This window comes from Panthera leo, chromosome D4, assembly GCF_018350215.1.
Source record: "Panthera leo isolate Ple1 chromosome D4, P.leo_Ple1_pat1.1, whole genome shotgun sequence".
NCBI classification, from domain to species: Eukaryota; Metazoa; Chordata; class Mammalia; order Carnivora; family Felidae; genus Panthera; species Panthera leo.
Window position 1 is genome coordinate 42,201,564 of NC_056691.1, and position 26,645 is coordinate 42,228,208.

General features: G+C 35.8%; 1 protein-coding gene across 2 annotated transcripts in view; it reads left to right on the forward strand.

Annotated features, from left to right (window-relative positions):
* Positions 1-26,645, forward strand: part of CNTLN (centlein) — a 313,278-nt gene that overhangs the window by 281,113 nt on the left and 5,520 nt on the right. For both annotated transcript variants that reach the window (XM_042913157.1, XM_042913158.1), the window contains exons 24-25: positions 16,927-17,112; positions 19,821-19,898. In XM_042913157.1, the coding sequence (XP_042769091.1) occupies positions 16,927-17,112; positions 19,821-19,898 (264 nt within the window). The remainder of the gene's footprint in view (positions 1-16,926; positions 17,113-19,820; positions 19,899-26,645) is intronic.

A 26,645-nucleotide genomic window follows, 5' to 3' on the forward strand; every position in this document is an offset into this window, starting at 1 on the left:
ATTTAATAGACATATAACATTGTATAATTTAAGGTGTACAATGTAATGATGTGGTATATGTACATAGCATGAGATGTTTACCACAGTAAGGTTAACACATCCTTCACACCTCACATAATTACCATTTTATTGTTGTTCTTGTTATGGTAAAGACATTTAAAATGTATTCTCCAGGCAACTTGCAAGTATACAATACACTTTTGTTAACTGTGGTCACCATGCTGTACATTACACTCTGGAACTTATTTTTCTTATCACTGGAGGTTTGTACCCTTTGATCAATGTCTCATTTCCCCCACCCCTCAGTCCCTGGCAACCACTGTTCTACTCTCTGCTTCTATGAATTCAGCTTTAGATTCTACATGTAAGAGAAATAATATGGTGTTTGTATTTCTCTGTCTGACTTATTTCACTTAGTATAATGCTCTCAAGGTCCATCCATGTTGCCACAAATAGCAGAATTTCCTCCTTTTTTATGGCTCAATGATATTCCATTGCATGTATATACACTGCATTTTCTTTCATCCATTCATCCATCCATAGATGGACACTGAGATTGTTTTTATGTCTTGGCTATTGTGAATAATGTTGCAATGAAAATAAGGGTACAGATATTTCTTTCAGATCCTGTGTTCATTTTCTTCGGATATATTCCCAGAAGTGGGATTGCTGGGTCATATGGTAATTCTGCTTCTAATTTTTGAGGAACTTCTACACTGTTCTCCATAATGGCTGTATCAATTCACATTCCCACCAGTACTGCACAGGGTTCCGTTTTCGACACATCCTTGACAACATTTGTTATCTCTTACCTGTTTGGTAATAGCCATTCTAACAGGTGTGAAGTGATATTTCATTGTGGTATTGACTTGCATTTTCCCAATGGTTACTGAGATTGAGTACCTTTTAATGTACTTGTTGGCTATTTGTATGTGTTCTGTGTCAAAATGTTTATTCTGGTCCTTTGTCCATTTTAAATTGGATTATTTGGATTTTTGCTATTGAGTTGAATGAGTTGTATAAAGTTTCCAATTGGGAAGTATGATTCCTCCAGTCTTGTTCTTTCTCAAGATCGCTTTGACTATTCAGGTCTTTTGTGTTTCCATATAAATTTTAGGATAGTTTTTCTATTTTTGTGAAAAATGATGTTGGAATTTTGATAGGGATTGCATTGAATCTATAGGTGGCTTTGGATAGTATGGACATTTTAACAATATTAATTCTTCCCATCCATGAACATGGGATATCTTTCCATTTACTGGCATTTTCTTCAGTTTCTTTCATCAGTGTCTTCATCCGTTTTCAGTGTATATAGATTTTTCACTTCCTATTGTTTTGAGTGCTATTGGAAATGGGATTGTTTATTTTTTCCAGTGTTTTGTTGTTAGTATATAAACACACAATTAATTTTTGTATGTTGATTTTGCATCCTGCAACTTATTGAACTTGATTCTTTTTAATGAGTTTTTATTGGAGTCTCTAGGATTTTCTCTATATAATATCATGTCATGGAAAAACTGAGATAATTTTACTTCTTCCTTTCTGATTTGGATGCCTTTGATTTCTTTTTGCTGCTTAATTGCTCTAGCTAAGACTTCCACTACTATGTTGAATAAGAGTGGTGACAGTGGCACCCTTGTCTTGTTCCTAATCTTAGAGGGAAAGCTTTCAACTTTTCATTGTCAGGGATGATGTAAGCTGTGGTCTTGTCATATATAGCCTTTATTATGTTGAGGAATGTCCCTTCTATAACCACTTTGTTGAGAGTTATTATCATGAGAGGATTGTTGAATTTTGTCAAATGCTTTTTCTGCCTCTATTGAGATGATCATGTGATTTTTATCCTTCACTCATTGTAGTATGTCACATTTATTGGTTTGCAAATGTTGGCCCCATGGTGTATGATCCTTTAATGTGCTGTGAAAACCTGTGTGGAGGAAATGCCGTGGTGAAATCTTCAGGGAGTGCATGAGGGCTATCCTGGTCGTTGGTTTTTTTCAGCAGCAAAAGCTGTTGGGGTCCTCTGCAGAACAGGCCACTGTGAAACAAGGTTGTGCCTGCCACGTGTCTGATACTGGTAGCCCAAGCCCTTTTTCCTTGTTCCAGGCCATTTCTGTACACCTCACTTGTGCCAGTCTCTGGGTCAGGTGAAACTGAAGTGGCTCCTTCTTGCAGTGCATCAAAAGGCTGGGGAAGCTGATTGCTCACCCCACTCTCCCTTTCCCAGGGAGGGGAAGGAACTCTTTTCATATTGGTAGTTCCCTGTCTATGCTGAGCAGCACCGGCCTGGGTGATAGGCTGACACAAGCAAAATGAAGCTGTCCTTCTTTTCTTCTACATTTGGTTAGTCTCAGGTTTTTTTGTCCCACTGTGTTTTGGGGCTTTAAAAGGAAGGTGTATACCTTCTCCTTTTTTCCTTGTTATTACTTGCAAGAATTTAGATATGGTGATGAGCCATCTTAGAATATAGAGACCAAAAGCAGTATCCACTTAGGAATGAGGCACAGATGTCTCTTTCATTGCTACTATTAACACTGGTTCTATAGATTCTTGTAAATTAAAATACACAAGAAAAATATATAATTACGGGATGTATACAGCCAAAATGTGATTGTCAGTGACATGTTTTTGGACATAGAAAATCCAAGAGAATCAACTCATGAGCTATTAGAACTAACTAGATAATTCAGTAATAAGTTCTAAACAAAGGTCAACCAACAAAATAAAGTAGCCTTTACAAGTAATAATATATTTTAAAATGCTATTTAAAAATTTTTATTTACAATAATAAAAATAACTATTAAATACCCAGGAATAAATGTTTTAACAAGTGGAAGAAACCTATAAAGCAGACTAAAAAACACTGGAGGACATAAATCAACTATTAAATAAATGGAATAAATACTGTTTTAAGAATAGGAAGAATCAATACTGTAAATGTGAGAATTTATTCCAAAGTTAATCTAAATGTCAGTGCAGTTCTAGATACTGACAAATCGATTCTACAAAAATAACTAAAGGGGCACCTGGGTGGCTCAATTGGGTAAGCGTCTGACTCTTGATTTAGGCTTGGGTCATGATCTCACGGTTCATGAGTATGAGCCCTGCATTTGGTTCTGCACTGACAGTGTGGAGCCTGCCTGGGATTCTCTCTCTCCCTCTCTCTCTCTGCCCCTCCTCCGATCTCGCTTTCTCTCTCTCTCAAAGTAAATAAATAAACCTAAAAAAAATAACTGACAAGTAGGAATAAAGATGGCTAATGAAAAAGAATGGGCAAAGAGAGGAATATTTTCCCTACCAAACACCAAAACATGTTATAAAGCTGTGGTAAATAAAACATCATGATTAGTGTAGAAATAGAGGCATAGAGCGTTTGACAGAATAGAGTTCCACCATTTTCCAGTCCCACCAGTAGTGCACAAGGGTTCCAATTTCTCCACATTCTTGCCAACACTTGTTATATTTTTGATAATAGCCACCTAATATCTCATTCTGTGTGCTTTTTAAAATTTTTTATTCAATTTATTTAAACTAAAAAAAGAAAAAACAGTTCATCCATTTCTCCATACCTGCCCCCCCACTTCTTGAAACCACCAATCTGTTCTCTATATCCATGAGTTTGGTTTTGGTTTGGTTTGTTTGTTTTAGATTCCACATATAAGAAGGTTCGTACAGTATTTGTCTTTTTCTATCTGACTTATTTCATTTAGTATAATGGTCTCAGGGTTCATCCATGTTGTCACAAATGGCAAGATTTCACTTTTTTAAATAGCTGAATAGTATTCTTGTGTGTGTGTGTGTGTGTGTGTGTGTGTGTATCTCAGTGGACATGTAGGTTTTCTCCATATCTTAGCTATTATGCTGTGTTGAACATAAGAGCACATATGTTTTTTCAAAGTAGTGTTTTTGTTTCCTTTGGATACACACCCAGAAGTGGAATTGTTGGATCATGTGGTAGTTCTATTTTTAATCTTTAGAGGAACCTCCATACTGTGGTTGTACCAATTTAAATTCACACCAGCAGTGCACAGAGGTACCTTTTTCTTTGCATCCTTGTCAACACTTGTTATTTCTTGTCTTTTGGTAGTAGACATTCTAATGGGTGTGAGGTGATATATCATTGTGGTTTTGATTTGCATTTCCCTGATCATTGATGATGTTGAGCCTATTTTCATGTAGCTATTGGCCATTTGTATACGTTCTTTGGAAAAACACCTATTCAGATCCTCTGCCAAATTTTGGCTCAGATTGTTTTTTGCTATTAAGTTGTATGAGTTCTTTGTATATTTTGAATATTAGTCCCTTATCAGATATATGATTTCCAAATACGTTCTCCCAATCAGGAGGTTGCCTTTTCATTTTGTGGTGGTTTCCTTTGCTGTGCAGAAGCTTGTTCATCTGATGTAGTCCCAGTTGTTTATTTTTTGCTTTTGTTGCTTTTGCTTTTAGCGTAAGACTAAAAAAAATCACCAAAACCTATATCCAGGAGCTTGCTGCCTATGTTTTCTCTAGTTTTATGGTTTCAGGTCTTCTGTTCAACTCCTTAATCCATTTTGAGTCGATTTTTGTGTATGGTATAAGATAGTGGTCAGATTTCATTCTTCTGCATATGTCTGTCCAGTTTTCCCAATGCCATTTATTGAAGATACCATCCTTTCCCTATCATACATTCTTATCTCTTTCATCATAAATTAATTGACCATATATGTATCGTGATCATATATGGCCATATAGGTTTATTTCTGTGATATGTGTTCTGTTCCATTGAACTATGTGTCTGTTTTTATGCCAGTACCATATGGCTTTGATTACTATAGCTTTTTTTAAAAAAATTCAAGGTAGTTTGATTACTGTAGCTTTGTAATATAGTTTGAAATCAGGGAACATGATACCTACACCTTTGTTCTTTTTTCTCAAAATTGCTTTGACTATTTGGCTCTTTTATGGTACAATACAAATTTTTGGATTTTTCTATTTCTGTGAAAAATACTATTGGATATTTGGGATTGCTTTGAATCTATGTATTGGAGAGTGTGGACATTTTAACAGTATTAATTCTTCCAACCATGACTGTGAAATATCTTTCCATTTATTTGTATCTTCTTCAATGTCTGTCTTCTTTTCTTTCTTTCTTTCTTTCTTTCTTTCTTTCTTTCATGTAAAAAAGGTGTTTTTATTAAAGCATGGGGACAGGACCCATGGGCAGAAAGACCTACACTCAGTTTCTTTCATTAATGTCTTATAGTTTTCAATATATAAGTCTTTCACTTTGGTTAAATTTATTCCTAGGTATTTTGTTCTTTTTGATGCAATTGTAAATGGGATTTTTTTCCCTTAATTTCTTTCTGATATTCATTATTAGTGTAAAAAACAGTGACTGGTTTTTGTGTATTGATTTTGTATCCTGCAGCTTTACTCTGAATTTGTTAATTAGTTCTAACAGTTTTTTGATGGAATGTTTAAGATTTTTCTTTATATAATATCATGTGCTTTACAAATAGTGACAGTTTTACTTCTTCTCCAATCTAGATGCCATTTGTTTACTGATTTATTTATTTCCTAATTTCTCTAACAGGACTTCCAATGCTATGTTGAATGAAAATAGCAAGAGTGGACATATTTGTCTTATTCCTGATCTTAGAGGAAAAGCTTTCAGCTTTCCACCTTTGACTATGATGTTAGTTGTGGGCTTGTCATATGTGGCCTTTATTATGTTGAAGTACATTACCTCTATATCTACTTTGTTGAGAGTTTTTATCATAAACAGATGTTGAGTTTTATCAAATGCTTAAGCATCTGTTTAGATGATCATATGATTTTTATTCTTTTGTTAATGTGGTATATCACCTTGACCAATTTGGGAATGTTGAGCCATCCTTGTATCTCTGGAATAAATCCCACCTTATCATGGTATATGATCCTTTTCATTTATTGCTGAATTCAGTTTGCTGATAGTTTGTTGAAGACACAACATTTGCTTTTATGCTCCTCAGTGATATTTGCCTGTAGTGTATGTGTGTGATCCTTTTCTAGTTTTGGTATCAGGGTAATACTGGCCTCATAAAATGTATTTAGAACAGTTTGTCCCTCTTCTACTTTTTGAAAGAGTTTGAGAAGTATTAATATTCATTCTTATTTGAGTGTTTGGTAGACTTCACCAGTGAAGCTGTCTAGTCCTAGACTTTTGTTTGTTTGTTGGGAGGTTTTTGATCACTGATTCAACTTCCTTGCTAGTAATCAATCTGTTCAGATTTTCTATTTCACCATGCTTCAGTTCTGGTAAGTTGTCTGTTACTAGGAACGTATTCCTTTGTACCAGTTGTAACATTTATTTTGTTTCTGATTTATTTTCATCCTTTCTTTTTTCCTGGTGAGTGTAGCTGAAGGTTTGTCGATTTTGTTTATTTTTTCAAAGAACCAGCTCTTAGTTTCACTGATCTTTTCTGTTGTCTTTTTAGTTTCTATTTCATGTATGTCTGCTCTAATCTTTGCTATTTCCTTCTTTCTACTTTCTTTGGGCTTCATTTGTTTTTCTTTTTCTAATTCCTTGAGGTATAAAGTTAGGTTCTTTATTTGACGCTTGTTTCTTGAGATAGGCATTTATTACTGTGAACTTTCCTTTTAGAACTATTTTTGCTGCATCCCATAAATTTTGATGTTACATTTCCATTTTCATTTGCCTCAAGGTATTTTTTATTTCTCTTGATTTCTTCTCTTTCCCATTGGTTATTCAGTAGCATGTTGTTTAATATTCACATATTTTTTAATTTTCCAGTTTTATTAATGGAATTAAATTCTAGTTTCATATCATTGTGGTCAGAAAAGATGTTTTATATTATTTTAATTCTCTTAAATTAAGTTTTGTTTTGTGGCCTAACATGATATATGTTGGAAAATGTCCCATATGCACTTAAGAAAAATGTGTATTCTGTTGCTTGTGGATGGAATGTTTTGCAAATATCTGTTAAATACATCTGGCCTAATGTCATTTAAGACTCATGTTTCCTTATTGATTTTCTGTCTGGATGTTATATCCATTGATATAAGTGGGTATTAAAATCCCCTACTTTTATTGTATTGCTGTTTATTTCTTCCTGTAGGTCTATTAATATTTGCTTTGTATATTTAAGTGTTTCTAGGTTGGATACATAAATATTTACAAATGTTATATCCTCTTGTTAGATTAACGCCTTTATCATTATGTAACTCCCTTCTTCATCTTTTATTTGCAGTCCTTGTTTTAAAGTCCATTTTATCCAATATAAGTATAGGTACTTCAGCTCTCTTTTGGTTTCTGTTCGCATGGAATATCTTTTTCCATCCCTTCACAGTCTGTATGTCCTTACATCTAAAGTGTGTCTCTTGTAGGCAACAGATAGATAGTGTTGGTTTTTTATCTATTCCATCAATCTGTGTCTTTTGATTGGAGAATTTAGTCCATTTACATTTAAAGTAATTATTGGTAAGTATGTGCTTATTACTATTTTGTTAATTGCTTCCTAGCTGTATTTACAGTTCCTCTCTGTTCTTCTCTTCTTCCCTTGCACTATTCCTTTGTGGTTTGATGACTTTCTTCATATATAAGGTATAAGTTATCCTTATATTCTTTTCCCTTTATTGTTTTCGATTTTCTATAGCTTTATTTTCTTATGCTTACCATAAGGCTTGCATATAACAGCTTGTATCTATTGTATCCATAATAGTCTGTTTTAAGTTGATAACAACTTAAGTTTGATCCCATTCTAAAGCTCAACATTTTTATTCTCCTCACTCCATGTTTTGTTTTTGAGGTCATGTTTTACATCTGTTTTATCTTTGTATCTATTAACTAATTGTAATCATATCTATCTTACTACTTTTTGTTTTTTAACATTCATACTATCTTTGTAAGTAACTAATCATTGTGGTTTTGATTTGCATTTCTCTGATGAGACATGATTCTTTACATAGATACTCCTAAAGATTTATAAAACAGCTACTAGTATTAGCAAGAGAGATTAACCATTTCATGAGATGTAAGGCCAAAGTACAAAAATCAGATCTATTTTTATATGTTAGCAGTAAATAATTGGAAAATGAAATAGAAAACTTCCAATTTATAGTAGCATTTAAAAAATATTTAAATAAATTCAAGGGAAGACATGTAATCTACCAAATATTGGAATGAATGTAGAGAATGGAGAATTTTCATCCATTGTTGGTGGTTGAAGATTTGGGGGAAAGGTCTAGTTCTAATAAATAAAACATTCACCTATGATATGACTCAGCAATTCTTCTTCTAAGTATTTACCCAAGAGAAATGAAAACATATGTGTGCAAACATACACACAAATGTGTTCAGCAATATTTATAGCAGTTTTATTCATAATAGTCAAGAATTGGAAATACCCCAGGTGTCTATCTATAAGAAAATATATTATTATATAATGGAATATTACTCAGCAATAAAATGAAATGAACTTTTTTTTAGAGTTTATTATTTACTTTGGAGAAGGAGGGGCAGGATGAGGGAGAGAGAGAGAATCCCAAGCAAGCTCTGTGCTGTTAACACAGAGCCCAATGTGGGGCTCGAACCCACAAACTGTGAGATCTTGACCTGAGCCGAAATCAAGAGACAGACACTTAAACAGCTGAGCCATCCAGGCACCCTTGAAATGAACTTCTGATATATGTAACAATGTGGGTGAATCTCAAAAACATAAGTGAAATAATCTAGACACAAACCAGTATATGGTGTATGATTTTATTTATAAATTTATAGAACAAGCAAAATTATAGACAGTGGTTTTGCCTTTGGGGCTAGGATTTGGATTGGCTAGGAAGGGACACAAGCAAACTTTCTGAAGTGATGGAAGTGTTCTTTACTTTGATCTGGGTCTGGATTATCCAGTGTTTTCATTTGTCAAAGCTGATGAAACTGTAATTAAGACTTATGCATTTCACTTTATATGAATTTCACTTCAAAATGTATTAAAGAGAACCATAATAAATATTGACGTTTCGTTAATGATGTGAATGCTCAAGTGTTTGGGGGGAGCTGTGTAGATTTCTGCAGCCCCTTTGAAATGCATCAACAAAGTAAGATGGATTGATGGATATGTGAAAATGCAAAATAATTGTAGCATGTAGGTAGTGGGTACATATTTGTTTCTGTGTTTTTAATGTTTATTTATTTTTGAGAGAGAGAGCGCACAAGTGAGGGAGGGGCAGAGAGAGAGAGATGGAGACACAGAATTTGAAACAGGCTCCAGGTTCTGGGCTGCCAGTGCAGAACCCGATGTGAGACTTGAACTCACAAACTGTGAGATCATGACCTGAGCTGAAGTCGGACACTTAACTGACTGAGCCTCCCAGGCATCCCTAGTGGGTACATATTTGTACACCATACATTTATTTCAACTTTTCTGGATGTTTGAAGCTTTTCATAATAAAATGTTAGAGGGAAATGCACTTTGGAAAATTATGACTTGATTATAGAGAGGCAAAATCATCACTACCCCTCCTTTGCGCCTTTGGAATCATGCAGAAGACAAGAATGATGAAGAAAAACTCAACTCCTTTTCACAGCCAACCTAGGTTATAGCTAAAACTTTGTATTTCAAAATACATGGAAGAACAGTGAAAAACAGGTTATTAGTGAAAGCATGCAAAAGGACACAGATATAAGACACCATGGAAAGAAGACTTAGGTGCTACAGATCTCTGAAAGATCAAGACCTCTTAGAAGATGAAGTGCACATGAGGTGCAAATCTGATATCCCCTATTTGCAACAGTGGAACAGGTCTGCAATGGCTTGTGATAGCCATCCTAGAACTGGTTTGCTTCCAAAGAATTGAGGAGGCAGGGCCTAATGAAGAATAACATAGACAATGAATATCTGAAGGAGGCAGCTTTTCTCACAGCAGGCAAAAGAAGAGTTTCCTTACAGTATTAAAAGAAAAAGACGAAAACAACCAAACCATAACAAAAATAACCTGGCTAATGGAATTCATTAAAAAAATTAAAGTCATATGCAAAGTGTCACTAGTCTGGAAGATAGCACAGGCCCCTCTGCTATGTAACTTTCTGCAAATAGGTGATCTAGGAAAAAATCTCTTTAAAAACTGAGTTCTGAGAAATGAACCAACATAGTATCCATACAAATATACTAGAATAAGAATGGAAAAAAGAAACAAAAAGTAAATGGCAGGAAAAAAAAGTTTCACCACAGATAAGTTGCTATCGAGTAGATGAAAATATATTAGTATGGGGCTCCTGGGTGGCTCATTCTGTTGTGTCTGACTTCAGCTCAGGTCATGATCTCGTGGTTCATGAGTCTGAGCCCTGCATTGGGCTGTGTGCTGACATCTCAGAGCCTGGAACCTGCTTTGGATTCTGTGTCTCCCTCTCCCTCTGCCCCTTCCCCACTCATGCTGTGTCTCTCTCTGTCTCTGAAAAATAAATAAAAACATTAAAAAAATTGTTTTAATATTGGTATGAGTTTAAAATGTTAATAATTTCTTCTAAAAAGGATATGTTTAAGGTAGAATTAAATGTAAGAATTTAAGGAAAATATGATGAGACATAGGAGCAGATGAACTTAGGCAGATGAACTGCCAACTTGCTAGTTGGCAGAAAAGCAAAGAAGTAAAAGAAAATAAGTTATCTCAGAAAAATATATATATTGTTGGTTTCATAAGAATGTGTGTGTGTGTCAACACTTGGTGTGTGGCTGTGGGAGGAATTGCCTAGGAAGGGACATCAGAGAAATTTTTGGAGTATGAAGATGTTTTATATCTTGAGCAGGGTAGTGGCTACATACATGCATACAATTCTCAAAGCTCATTAAACGAAACACTTAAAATGCATATGCACTATTTCACTTATTATGTCTAAGTTTAAAAATAAAATGTATTAGGGGGAAAAGGATTTATGAATCATGTGACAGAGACTCAACATATGTATAATTGGGGTCTTCAAGGAGGAGAACAAATATTGAAGTTGTAATTCAGCAACAATTTCCAGAAATAAAGACTTATAAGAACATAAAATGAACCAGGGAAAATTGATCTTAAATGTGTCATACCCTAGGCGTGTTTTAGTAAAGCTTCTGGATGGGAAAAAAAGAAAGAAGAGCCAAGTAAAAAGTTCGTGTCATGTATAAAGGGGAAAAAACAAAGATGAGACAACTCTGAAGCTCCAGAGCTCCCAATAAGCTGGCATGAAGCCTCTGCAGGAACTGCAGTGCACTTCATTTTTTTCCAGTCCTGCTTCCTGAAGCTTCTTACAGCTGTTGTTTCTACAAAAAACCTCCCACACGCAAATTTTCATCTCAGATTCTGCGTCCAGGTGATCTGACCTGAGATGTACCACAAAGGAAACCTTAATTAATTCTGAAAGGTAGAAATAGTTACAGATAACTTTCTCTGGGAGTAATGCAATAAAACTAATCAATTACAAAACCTGAAAACAGAGGTCACTATGACCTCAGTATTTAAAAGAAAAAAATTCTTGGGTCAAGAAGATAAATGTGAACAAATTACAGAATATCCCTAAAAGAATAACATTCTGGAATGATCAGAACCCACGGGATGGCTAAAACAATGCTCAAAAAAATTGTAACTGTACATATTTACGTTAATAAACAAGAAGAAATGAAAATAAACAGCTCCAGTACTAATAACTAGAATCTAAAGATTAAAATAGAAATTAATGAATTAAAAATGTACAATTAATAAGTGAACAAGAGTTGTTTTTAAAAAAGAAAAAGCATGGGGTGCCTGAGTGGCTCAGTCATGTAAGCGTCCCACTTTAGCTCAGGTCATGATCTCGTGGTTCACGAGTTTGAGCCCCTCGTGGGGCTCTGTCCGGCTTAGAGCCTGGAGCCTGCTTTGGATTCTGTGTCTTCCTCTCTCTCTGCCCCTCCCCTACTCTCTCTCTCTCTCTCTCTCTCTCTCTGTCTCTCAAAATAAATAAATAAACAAACATTTAAAAAGAAAAAGTAATAAAATAGATGGACCTGGCATTACCTTACCTAATTAAGAAAAAAGAAAGTACAACTATGTGAAACAAGTGATAAATAACAGTAGCCACAGACTCGGGGGGTGGGGGGTATCATGGCAGGCTACTTAGCTCAACTACATGCAAATAAATTTGAAAGCCTGGATGAAATGGAAAGTTTTCTAGGAAAATATAATGTTCCAAATTTTGCTCTAGAACAAAGAGAATACTAAAACCAAGTTGTCAGAAACGTACCTTCTTACCTTCCCTTTCAGTAAATACTAAGTAAGCCAAATTCAGACAAGTGCTACCAGTAAAGAACAGATCAATTTAATCTCATCAAAACTACTGTAGCACATGGAAAGAGAAAGGTACCTCCAATTTTTTTTTAAAAAGACTGCACACACTGGGTGTTATATGTAAGTGATGAATTACTAAATTCTATTGCTGAAGTCATTATTACACTATTTGTTGACTAACTTGGATTTAAATTTTAAAAAAAAATTGGATGCTTAACTGACTGAGCCACATAGGCGCCCCCTTGATTAACTATTTTTCAAGTTGTTTTGTAAAGAAAATTATTTTGTGTGGATTATTTTTAGAATTTGGTGAATAAATTACACCATTATAGATTGTTACAAAAAAAAAGACTGCACAAAACTAAAAGAAATCAATCTCACATTAATGTAGAAATCCTATGATAAAATGTTGGCAAATAGAGGTCAACAGCACATCAAAAAATAATATAGCACACCAACTGGAGTTTATTCCAGAAATGCAAGGATAATTCAAATCCAAGAAAATTACTAATAATCCTATTAATAGCTTTATGATGGAAAATCATGATAGTTTATATGGATGGTAAAATGGGCTTAAGACAATTTGATATTTTTATAAGAAATAAAAATGAGTAGAAAACTATTAAATTACATATTATAGATTAATATATTAAAATATATTTCTTAACATTAAAATATGGCTCTCATCTCAAAGCTGGCATAGTATTTCCTAAGAAGTAAAAGGACTGTCACTAAAGTTAGGAAGAAGTCAAGCATGTCTATCAGTGCCGGATTCCAGCTCCAGCAGGTCCAGGGGTTCCCAAAGGATGAACGGCGTCGCGAAAATAACAAATGGACACAGACCACAGCAGTATGTTAGACTGGCCGCTTTATTGTGGCAAGCGTGGCATTATATTTGTTAGCAGTTTCCTTATAACGTGTGTCATCTATGTTTTCTGGCATTACCTGATTCTAAAGATGTTCCTTTGTGTAATCACCCATTAAGGAACAACATAGTTATTTTCTTGTAACGTTCCCTCCTGCCCTTTCAAGGTCATCTAGCTCTCAACACCTCAAGGGGAACGTTTACAGGGATGTGACTTCTTAATTGTTCCTTTGAACCATTTGCGGTACAAGGAACAAAAGTATTCACTTTGGTCTGGGGTGCCCAGAGGGAGCCAAGAGGGCCCTGGGAACCCACGCCTTATGCGCTCCCAGAGAGACAATGTATACCTAGGAACTAATGAACCGTTCTGTACCTTAACCCACCAGGTCCAGTTATCATCTGGAATGCCTCCTGGGGGCCAAATGGGCCTAGGGGTTGGAGTAACTTGTATCCGTAGATACATTCCTTTGTTGCCAGAGTGGGGATTTCGAACCCGTTTGTCCCCCTCCTTGGCTGGAAAATATATGGGGCCGTCCTTCCTTTAGGGAGAGGAGTCTTTATAGGGGGTGGCAAGGGCTGGATGTAGGGCTGCATGATTTCCTTGCGGAATCTTCTTTCTTTCCCCAGTGGTTCTTTTCCCGGGGGGCCTGTCGTGGGCAATTCCCCAACCGACAAATCCCCAGGTGCTTTCACTGGGAGGGGGGCTGCCCTGACCAATGCTAAGGCCAAATTACATAAAAGCAGGAGTATGAGAAGCTTCACTTTCAGTGGGCCGCCATGCAGTGCCAATCCGTCCACCTCCCAGGGCCCTGCCATCAGGCTGGTTGGAGAGCTTGGCTTCTGGCACATCAGTACTACTATTTAATACTGTTTGGGAGGAACTTAACTGATGCAATCAGAAAAGAAATTAGAGGTGTAATATTTGGAAAATAAGAGATAAAATTATCAATATTTGAAGATACGATTCAGTCCCTAGAAACTAAGGAGCTGAAAAATTATAACAAATAAGAAGCTTCAGTAAGCTAAATATATGTCAACAATCTTTATATATACAAACAACAGTCGGTATTAGAAGCAGCCCCCAATCAGGTCATGATCTCAGGGTTCGTGGGTTTGAACCCCACATTGGGCTCTGTGCTGACAGTGTGGAGCCTACTTGAGATTCTCTCTTTCCTTCTCTTTTTGCCCCTCCACTCACACTTTCCCTCTCTCTCAAAAATAAATAAACTTTAAAAAAAAGAAGCAGCCCCCCAAAAATAAAATGCTCAGGAATAAGCTAGATCTATAAAGAGAAAACTTAAAAATGATTCTAAGAAATGCAAATAAAGATTTAACTGGGAAGGAACTCCATGGTCTTCAATTAGGAAGACTCAAACATGTAAAAATGTTAGCCTGATCCAAATGAAATGTAACATGATTGAAATAAAATTACCAGTAAGATTTGGTTTTTAAGGGGAGGGAAACTAGACAATGTTCCATATGGAAAACCAAACAAGCAAAAATTACCAAGAAAAATCTGAAAAAGAAGGGTAATGAGAGGGAGATAGCCTGCCAAATGTTAACATTTATTATAAAGCCTCACTAGCTTAAATATGTTCTAACACTTCACTAATAAAAAGAGAGATGGAACGGAACAGAAAGTCCAGAAACTGACCCAAACACACAGGAGTTCACTGGGAGGAAGGTGAACTTTCTAATGAATGGTTGTGGGACAACTGAGTATGATTTTATGTAGCAATTTCAAAATGATGACCAATGGGTAACAAATTGAAAATTGAAAAATAAAAACTTAAAAGTAGCAGAAAAAGTCATGGTTAGAAAATGCATTTATATATGTCTCATTGTGGAGAATACTTTGAAGTAACACACTAAATTCAAAAGTGAGAAAGAAAGGAAAAGAACCATTGAGTATATTAAAAATAAGAAATATTTTTCCTTGGCATGAAACACTAATTACCGTGAAAAGAAAAATACAAAGAATGAAAAAATTCACATATATACAATAAATATAATATCCCCAATATATAAATGATTCCTGTAAATCACTAAGAAAAACAAAAAAATGAGAAAAGAAATATAATTATTTCTTAAGGCTGATGTTCAACTTTTTTTTCATAAGGGAAATGAAACTGACACATACAGTGAAAAAACAAGCTACGGTAAAATCCCAGATTGGTGTTTTGATAACGGTATGCAGAAACAAGTACTTTTTTTTTAAGTTTATTTATTTATTTTGAGAGAGACAGAGACAGCATGAGCTGAGGGGGAGGGGCAGAGAGAGGGAGAGAGAATCCCAAGCAGGCTCTGTGTTTTCAGCGCAGCTCCTGATCCAGGGATTGAACTCACCAACGGTGAGATCATGACCTGAGCCGAGGTCAAGAGTCCCACACTCAAATGACTGAGCCACCCAGGAGCCCCTCTTTTAATGTTTATTTGTTCTTGAGAGAGAGAGAGAGAGAGAGAGAGACAGAGCACGAGCTGGGGAGGGGCGGGGAAGGGGGTGGACAGAGGATCAGAAGCAGGCTCCACACTGACAGCAGAGAGCCCTATGTGGGACTTGAACTCATAAACTGTGCGATCATGACCTGAGCCAAAGTTGGACACTTAACCAGTTGAGCCACCCAGGTGCCCCACAAATACTTTCATATGTTCTTTGTAGAGGTATATCTTGGTACTGTCTTGGAGGGTGGGGACATTAACGGTTTTCAGAATTACAGTTAGACACACCCATTGGTCCAGCAATTTCTCTTCTATGGATATATCCTAGAGATGCAAAATGTATACATGAGCACTGTTATTTATTGCAACATTCCTTGAGCTGGCATAAGATTGAAAAACCCAAACAGGGGTGCCTAGATGGCTCAGTTGGTTAAGCTCAGAGCCTGGAGCCTGCTTTAGATTCTGTGTCTCCCTTTCTCTCTGCCCCTCCCCAGCTCTCACTTGCGCGCACTCGCTCGCTCTCTCTCTCTCTCTCAAAAATAAATAAACTTTAAAAAAGAAAAAAAAAAGAAAAACAACCCAAACATCTGGCTAGGCTGCTCTCAGCTCACGAAGCCAGGCACCCGAGGTCCAGAGCTCTGTCTACCCAGAGTAAGGGGTGTCCTTTTCTCATGCTTGGGTAGGCATGGTATAGACTAGCATTGATTCGTTTCTGAAAAGGAGAACTTAAAGACTCTTGTGAAGTAGTCCTATGGTTTTGGATTTGGGTTTTTTTTTATTTTATTTTATCTTTATTGTGATCTTTCCCACAAATATTTCAATTGCACTTTTACTCAACTTGCCTTGATCAAGTCTTTGCAAAGGATTTCTGATCCAGTTTTAATAAAATAGAAATTGCTCTCTTTCTGTAGCCATATTTCACCAGTTTATGTAATAATTAAATTAAAAATATAATTAACCTGTTACAACGAATATGCACACATTCAGCAATAAACAAACAACAATTGGCATCAGCTCTGTGGGCAGGAGTAGTTGTGCTCTGGCATGATGAAAAGTAGCCTGCCTGATGCAAGAGCTCACCAACCAGGATATCAGTTCGTAAACCTGAAAGAGGGATTGGAGAGTTTGGTTAATCCAGCAAGTTGGTTGAGTGTTCATTTAAGAGAGCTTTTATTACATACAGACAATAAGTAAAGAGCAATCTATTGTGTTCCAAAATAAATAAAATCAGAGTAATTCTAATAAGCAATGATTTGCTGATATCCTTATATTTTTATATTATGACTGCTTTGTCTTCATTTATGACTTCCATATGAGCCCACATTCTTTCCAATGTGTTGCAGGCTTTGGTCAAAGAATTACAAAATGATGTCTATGAAATAAGGCAACAAATCAGAGAGCGTAAAAAAATGCAGAAAAACAGGGACACTTGCAGAACTTCAACCCATAAAGCCCAGACGTTGGCAGCTTCTATTCTCAACATTTCACGGTCAGATCTAGAGGAAATATTAGATACAGAAGATGAAATGGTAAGGTCATTTAAGTATTTATTAATCAAGGGCTCTTTACACATTGAACTTAAGCAAATACTTTTATTTGTTTTATAATTCTTAGAGTTTCATCTTTAATATAATATTAATGAAGGTAAGCTTGACAATGTACTAGTGAAAGTTACATCAAGGGTATTAACCAACTCAGAAAACCTTTAGAAAAATTTAACTGTGTAATACAGAAATAAGCCAGTACATAGAACCTTTAGACCTGCTTCTTTGTTATTCAAGTCCTTTCCTGTCACTTCCATTTTCTTTAATTTAGTTAATCATATATCTTATAAGATACTATTTTTAATTAAGCCAGTTTGAATGGATTTAGTTAAGGTGGGTCATCATTGATTTGAGGACCTTTCCTCCGATGTGAGTAAAAATAGTAAATCTATTGGCTTTCCTAGATAAATTCAAAATTATTGTTGATGAAGTTAAAGAAAAATATATTTATGGCTTTAAATTGGCTAAAGTACTCCTGTCTGAGTGAATTGATATGCATACAGATATGAGTCTTCAGTAGCAATTCTGTACCCCTGGGGAGGCCACTGCATTTTTAAACATAGTTGTTTCCTCATTGACAATAGAAGCTCATCCTATACGTAGTCTTCTATGAGACCTGAGGATGATAATCCTGTTCTACTACTAAGTCTCTGAACTTTAATACATGAATACTAGACTTTACTGTTTGCAAACATTTAAAGAGATGACAGCACTAGTAGCTTCCCAATACATATTTGCTCAATGAATAACTAAAATGGTAGACGTGAATATTTGTATGAGAACATCCTCCAGCACCCCTGTCAGCTTCTCAGAAAACTTCTGGAGAAAAAAAAATTCTGGAACAGAGCAGATCTACAATTTTCAAACTGCAAAAACTGCAGTTTTTAAACTTCTAGGAATTCTTAGAAAAGAGGTCCACCTATGAAATTATTTTCATCCCATGGGTGAACAGGATAGTGAACTATCAGTTTGCCTTTTTTTTAGCACCTATGCCACAATGCCCATGACTTCTACACTTTGAATTCACTTTGTGAATTCTGAACTTTGAAGGACAGGAGCATTATCAAATATAGTATCAAATACAAGACACACAAGAAATAATAGTGTCTCTGGCAAGGGTGTTAACTATACATTATTATAGACATTTAATTAATATTTGTTGATTGACAATGAGAATCCTAACAGAAAATTAGGATTGAGTCCTCCACTGTTGCCTAAGAGCTTTAAAACAAGCAGATTTCCAAAAGCCCTCATGTATGTGTGTATTTGTGTGTGCATGTGTGTGCATACACACAGATAAATGTTCTGGAAGACAGGCCCATCGGCTTTGTGTGGTCTCAAAAGATGCCCTCTCTGGGCTTACAAATTAGGAAAAAGTACCCTCTCTGAATGGACAAGTTAGAAAAAAGTTTTCCCTTTGAGTATATGAATTAGATCTCTCTTTATAGTCCCAAAGAGTAGCTGGCACATTTCTGTGAAGAAATAGTACCCCAGCCTCTGCCTCTGGGCAGATGTATTCTAGAGCCAGAACGTACAGCACTGAAGTTTGCATATCACATAACCTTCAGTGCAAGTCCTCCTGGAAGAAAAAGGACACTAGTACAAACACCCTGTTCTAGGAGGATTAGTGCACCTTGATACATTTACTAGGTTTAATTATAGATCAGAGCTTAGTTAGATCCCTGCGTCTTTTCAGAGGTCTAGAGAGTTGACTAGACTTGTCCAAGCAGAGCCCAAACCAGCTGACTTATATTCTTTAAGCTACACTGAATTCTAGCAAATTCATGTAAAAATTGATATTCCATATGAAGTGCCTAGTGGGATACCTGGCATACAGTAAATTTCAACAAATGTTAGTTTCCCAAAAACCTTTCCCTTTTTGAAAAGTCGTCTTTTTGTAAACTGAATCATGATTTTATTTTATTTTATTTTGAATCATGATTTTAACTGAATAATCAACAGCACATATGAATGCATTGTATTTTCAGAAATATATTACCTCGATAATTGAAAGGCTGAAATATTTAGGCACTTACAACACTGTTAAATTGAAGAGCCCCTTGCTTATCAGTCAGTTATTGGATATTTTAAATAAGTAAGCATTTAAATACCCCAGTGGCATGTCACATCCTATTTTGTTTTTACCTGTAACAATTACTCCTTAATTATCTATTGACGAGTCATATTGTTTCAGTATAAGGTTTTATGTTATCTTACAAGAGTCCCTTGTAAATGATTATTTTATATAGCTCTGTCTTTTTATTAAGTTTATTTACTTATTTAAGTAATCCCTACACCCAGTGTGGGACTTTAACCCATGATGCCAAGATCAAGCATCACAAGCCAGGCAGCCAGCCAGGCACCTCTGTACAGCTCTGTCTTATTTTTTGCTTGATTTTAATCGCTTTTACCTCCACCTCAGTCTCTACCTCAGTCTCCACTGTGAATGCAGAAATAAAATATTCCTGAATTGTATTGTGAAATAGAGAGATAGAGCTTTATCTTCCGCATGTTGGTATTTATAAAGTAGTATTAAGAGCACAGATTTGCATATTCCCTCCTCTGGAGGGACAGGCTGGTCTTTGTTGAATTCTATTCTGCCAGTATCTCTCTAAATTTATTTAGTTACCTGACAGTATGATCAAGTTCATGTACTTACAATTAACACCAGTCTTTTGATTTTCTTCATTTAGGAAATAGAAAGGACGAAGATAGATGCTGAAAATGATCGGGAATGGCTGTTGTACATTCAGAAACTTCTTGAAGGACAGGTATTTCATTTTTCTGCTTCATGTATTAAAACTTCTCAAAAAAACATTTCAAGCCTTACATTTTTACTCGATGTCTAACTTTTTGCAAATAGTTACACATTATTTACTTCTGTTAGGTAAAGAAGTATTCCAATAGGTAGACAGGAAAGTTAACCCTCTATTTGTACTTTTGGACTTAACAAATGAAACACATGCCTTGGGAAGAGCCAACATAGGTCTTAGCAAATGCATTAATTAAATTATTGAGTCATCCTCTATGCTAGCTACACTGAAAAGGATCCGTTCTCTCAGCCCTCTTAGGAAAAGAGATTCTTTATTATGTGTCTTTAAAGTTAGTAGTTGATATGGACACCTGAGGAGTTCATGGGTTTCAGTGACCTTTTACTATGGACCTGTTTCCAGTCAATTCATGTTTTCCTCACAGCCAGACAGCTGTTTATTACTGTGTCTTCCCGCATTCTCTACAATATTTTCTACTGAGACCTCGAGCAGCTTGTTAGTGGGAAGTAAATATTGATTTGGCATCCTGTCAATGCAGGAAGAATGAAAAAATTTCCACCAGAGGCCCCTCAAACATTTTCCTATCGACATTTTCTGGGCCGAGTGGAAAGCTGCATAGAGGATGACAAGGCCAAGACGAGTTGAAATCCCTGAGGGGTCCATTGAGACGGCTGCTGTGACCTGTGTGATACTTTTTCTTTCCTTTCAAGTATTTTTTTAATACACATAGAGTCTGCTGGGATGTGCCCCTCTTGTAAGTGATCAAGGGCAGTTTATTGGCAGGTGAGAGCCCTGCTTTTCTAGTCATAGCCAGCTTTTGTTTTGACATCACCAACAGCATGTAATGTATTCGAAAACTTTTTCATTAGAGTTCTTTTTGCTTAACCTAATTGTCTCTTTTAAAAATGAACCAAGGATAAAAAGAGCTAAAATGTGTTTTTCAAAATAGCAAAAAATATACACATCCATTACTGTCCTGTGATTTTTGGAAAGCCATTATAAATGTTTCTGTGTAAAGATTAAAAATAAAAGCAGTTTTAAACACATTTATTTTACATTTATATGAACAAACAACAGCATCTATACTTCTGGAAAAGTCAAGGATAAGTAAATAATACATGAACTACTCATATTCTTAGTGTCAGTCTTATATATTTTTGAAATGTTATCTGGAATCACTTCCATAGTAACAGAAGGTGATTGGCAATCTTTGCTTAAAGTTCTTCAAGTGCAGACAATGTCTTCTACAGTGACAACTTGCTTTTGAGAAGAAAGGCCATTTCTTAATGAATGTTGCGTGCCCAGCACCCAGCCCAGTGGCCAGCACATCAAAGGAGTTCAGTAATGAGTGTGACAGGTTATATATTTAGGCTTGAAAAATGATAAAAAAATAAACTCTTAAATGAATTTTTTAATGTTCAATTTGTAAACATGACTCTTTAATATGGAGCTTTCATCGTCAGTTATGAACATAAAAAAATAGATCCACATGCGTAAATCTTTATTAAATTTTTCTAAAGCTGTATTGACACCAGACCTCCTTTTTTGACTCACCTTTGTAGATGTACATGCACACATTCTACATTATCTGGATGTATACTTATGCCGCTTAGTCGGTGCAAAAAAAAAATCCTGTGGAAAATGGCATTAGACCGCTTAATACTGCAGTTTGATGTAGTGCCTTTTTGTGCCACTGAGCCTGGACTCTGGAATATAATTGCCTGGCAGTATTGATTTAATTGCCCAGGTTTATTTGTGGACTCCTAATTATTGACTGGAGGTAAATTTAATGGAGCAGCCTTTATGAACACTGGGAAAGCGCCTCTGTTGCCGTTATACATAATGAACTGCATCATGTGCCTTTAGATCATTTTTCAAGCTAATTTTATTCCACTGTGACAGTATGAAAACATTTAAAAAGTCAAAGACTTTTTATTTTTATTACTGACATAGGTGGTTTTGCTGATGTCTTTGAATTTTGTGAGAAAAAAATAGTGACTTGATTGGTTGCACTTGAATGTCACTTCATAATTACACCCAAGAGAAAAATCTATAAAATAGAAAACATCTTTTTTTTAGCCTACTTTTCTTCTCTCTCCGTTCCAGCAATTACATTTGTCCTGTATTTTAGAAAAGGTTTTCTTTGTCCGCCAATTTTTTTAGAGGCTGTTATGCCTCTAAAAGTGTATGTATGTTCATTCCTACATTTGCTTAGTACGATATACAGTTCTGTGTGTCTGAGGTTACGTGATTGTCAAGCTGTGGAATAATTGAGCACATTTCCTTAAAAAATAATCAATTTAATATTGATATTTGGTTATTAGAATATTTTGAAGATGAAATTATTGGAAAACTTCTCTTTTATGTCCTCTGTGTTGGGTGATGTAAGGGAATTCTCGGATCAGAGGAGTCAGTCTGGCCCTGTGGTTTTACCTTTTGTTTAAGAATTAAGCCACAAAATGATTTTCTTTCAAAGAAAATTTTCTCTGCATTCATTTGGTGTAAATTTGCATTCATATAATACTTGCCACAAAATAAAAAGCTGTTCCGCCATGTGGCAATATGGGACTATACAACAATATAATGCCTACTACTGCTGCTAGCCAGAAGTGCATGACAACTGAAAGGCCTGAAACCTTAACTTTTCTTTAATGCAGAGTGCAAATATATGGCCTCCTTGCTTCAAGTAGTCCTGGTGCAATTGGTAATTTTATGTGTAATCATATCTGCACCTAACTTTTGTTCCCACAGATTTCTAGCAATAAAAATTACACTAAAAAAATCTTTCTAATATCTACTGTTATTCTTACAGCATAGCTGCCATTTAATTTCTTTGAACATTTTTACTTGTATTAATTCATCTTTCTTACATTATTACATTTTTAAAAACTTGCAATCTATGGCAGAGACAAGCAAACAAATTAATGATTATAATAGGATGGGAGAACCCTTCCAAATTAGTTCTTCTGTAGTTCAGAGGGTGGGAGAAAAAAAAACAGAGATAGAAAAAGTAGGCTGGGACCAAACTACAAAAGCAGTGAGCAAGAAAGAGGTATGATCAGAGTTGTGTTTTATAAAGATACTTGAGATCAGCACATAGTAGGTCTGTAGGGAGAGAGACTGGGAGCAGGAAGATAGTTTAGGCAAAGGGCAATGAGGGTCTTCATGTGCCATTGCCATAAAAATGGAAAGAATGAGATAGATGTGACCCACATTATAGCGATTGAATCAATAGCAGTAATGAGATTAGATAGAGTCAGAAAGCAGAAACCATAGATAGGTGAGTTTAATACCCCACATAAAGAGAAAGATGATGATACCTCTAAGAGTCTGAGAGACCAAAAGGTGTAGATCAGATGTGGTAGGGAGGAGATGTCAGTACTGAATCCATAGAAAGTGTAGTAGAGGCATTCCATTAACAATATTCAAGGATTCAAGTGTTTTCATTAATTCAGCTAGCCTTCTCTCTGGCTTTTCTCAGTGAAATTTAACCATTTGTGAACACATTTCAAACTCTTACAACTCAACAACTAAAAGTAAAGAAACTGATTTGAATAGACATTTCTATAAGAAGATAAATAGGTAGCTAATAAGGGCATGAAAAGATGCTCAACATCATTAACCATCAGGGAAATGGAACCCAAAAACTGAGATGAGGTACTGCCTCACACCGAGCAGGTTGGCTATCACGAAAAAGACAGACAATACCAAGGGTTGGTGAAGATGTGGAGAAATTAGAACCCTTATACATTGCTGCTGAGAATGTAAAATGATGCCACTCCTGAGGAAAAGAGTCTTTCACTTCTTCAGAAAGTTAAAAATAGAGATTATATGACCCAGCAGTTTCATCCTCTAGGCATATACCCACAATAAATGAAAACACATGTCCATACAAAAACTTCTACATGAATGTTCACAACAGCATTATTCATAATACCTCCAAAGCGGAAGCAACCCAGAGGTACATCAGCTGATGAATGGATTAATTTGGCGTATGTATACATGGACAATTATTCTGCCATAAAATGGAATGAAGTAGTAAATACATGCTACAACACAGCCCTATAACCCTTATGCTAAGTGAAAGAAGCCACACACAAAAGGTCACATATAGTCTGACTGCATTCATATGAAATGTCCAGAATGGCAAATCTATATAAAGACAGAAAGTAGAGTGGTGATTACCATGGAGATCGGGGTGGGGGCAGGCAGACAGGGAGTGGCTGCTCATAGGTACAGAGTTTCTTTTGAGGGTGATGGAAATGTTCTAGAATGAGATAGTGGCGATGGTGGCACAGCCTTGTGAATATATCAAAAACCAACGATATATTTAAACTTTAAACTTTAAAGTGGTGAATTTTGTGTTATGTGAACTATATATTAATTTAAAAAATGTTCTCTTTAATATCAAAAGAGGAAAAAATACATTTATTAAAAAAATATTTTTTAATGTTTATTCATTTTTAATAGAGAGAGCACACACAAGCAGGGTTGGGGCAGAGAGAGAGGGAGACACAGAATCTGAAGTAGGCTCCAGGCTCCGAGCCATCAACATGGACGCCAACGTAGGGCTTGAATCCAAGAACCACGGGATCATGACCTGAGCAGAAGTCAGATGCTTAACTGACTGAGCCACCCAGGTGCCCCCAGAAAAAAGAGTACATTTAAAAATAAGTTCCATAGGGGTTCCTAGGTGGCTCAGTCAGTTAAACATCCAGCTCTTGATTTCAGCTCAGGTCATGGTCTCACAGTTTGAGAGATCGAGCCCTGCGTCAGGCTTCATGCTGAACATGCAGCCTACTTAAGATTCTCTCCCTCTCCCTCTGACCCTTTCTAACTTGTTCTCTCTCTCTTCTCTCTCTCTCTCTAAAAAAAAAAGTAAATTAAATAAATTTCTTATATCGCATATGCCATCTCCTCTACCATTAATTAGCAGAGATTGCCTTAAATGCATTTGAATTTGAACTTCTGTCTCCTGGTCATAATTATGAACAAATGAGATAAGTGATTTCCTTTCATTTGGCACATAAGATGTCCCTCTGTTAGGCTCTGACTAATACTTACCTTCTCACATATCCAAACTAGTAGTAGTCATTTATACTCTGCCTTCTAAGAGACAACTGTTTATTTGTTCTGCCCATTCTATCCTCAAAATTATAAAATTGTAATAAAGGTCATTTAACTTTGCCTTTAGGCCTTAATAATACGTGAAACAGTACTTTTTACTTGGGACTTTAAAAGGTAACAGAGAGTTAGTGGAGATAACACTGAACCTATACTATGGAATCCTTTTAAAAAAAAAACATGTACATAGTGCCTCCTACATTATTGTTTCAGGTTTGGGAGTACAGAAGTGAGCAGAGGAGACAAAAATCACCTCCTTCATGGAGTTTACATTTCTGGGGGTGAAGGACAATAAAAGAGTTAAAATATATAAACTGTGAAATTTATTAAACAATTAAATTGAACAGAATTATGGGTATATATGTTAAAATATGTATACTTGTACAAAATAAATAATTACAGTTATAAATGCAATATGGTTCTTTACTAGGATTTGTATAGAAACCTTGAGCCGGGAATGACTAGAAAATGTGTCTTGATTTCATTTTGTTTTAGCCCTGTTCTTTATTATTTGCTAATCCTTTTCTGGATTTTATTCAGTCCATTTTAGTCCACTTTTTGGAGATCATTTTCTTGCATTGGGAGCATATATAAAATTCTTTCTGCCTTCAGCTGTTGAGAATTTAAAGTACAGAATTTAATCAGTGGTTTTTCTTTAGCTTTAAATATCCCTGTTCCTATTAGATGCTTCAGATCTTGCAAATGCTGAAATTTAAAATGGCTCTTTCCCCAGTGCCCTCTCTGCAAAATATGCTTACCTTCTACAGAATCCTTGCAATATGGCAGTGAGAAGAGTTTTATAAATCTCCCTGGCTTTTGTAAATAGAGTAACTTCCAGGCTGAAGGTTAACTGAAAGTTTCTCCTTAGAACTCGGAACACATCTAGTCTGTTACTTTCTGTGTGGCACTTACAACACATGCAAGCACATGCAGGCACATTCACTCACCCCTGCTCACACACGTAAACCCACTCCCTCAGCCACCCACATAGCTTTCTTACATCTAGCTGAAATAGCAAGAGGTCAAATTTCTCCATTCAGAGCCTTCCTGGGATTTTTTTTTTAATTTAACAATGTTAAGCCTTCTTTCATGTTTCCAGTAAAAGCAGGTACACTACATGAAATGAGATACATTTATTTTCAATAGGACTCAAGCGAAAGTCAATTTGTGTTTTAAAAGTGGTATCTTCTTGGTGGTAGTTTTCAAACCAAAAACAAGAGTGAAAATGGTTAAAATGTTCATCTTGTTCTTTAGATTTTTGTTAAAAGCACATTCCAGTTAGTGCTCATGCTGTTAAGTTATCTATGTTTTATAGTCATGGACGTTAGGCTTGGTTATTTTTCTAATATAGCTCTCAAAGGTCTGCAACCATCATTCATGCCTTACCTTTATACAGAAACACTTAAATGAAACGACAACTTGCGAGTGTGAGTGATAAACTTGAGATTGTGTCAGTGGCATACCAGCTCCTAGAGGCAAACATCTGTAGGTGTTTACATGTGAGATAAGCTGGAAATCTGTGTGAAATCAGGGGAAATCGCTCCCTAATAGAAGTCATCTTTTGCAACAGGGACAGCCCGAATGATTAGGAAGACCCACTTTAAGACCACACCACACACCAAG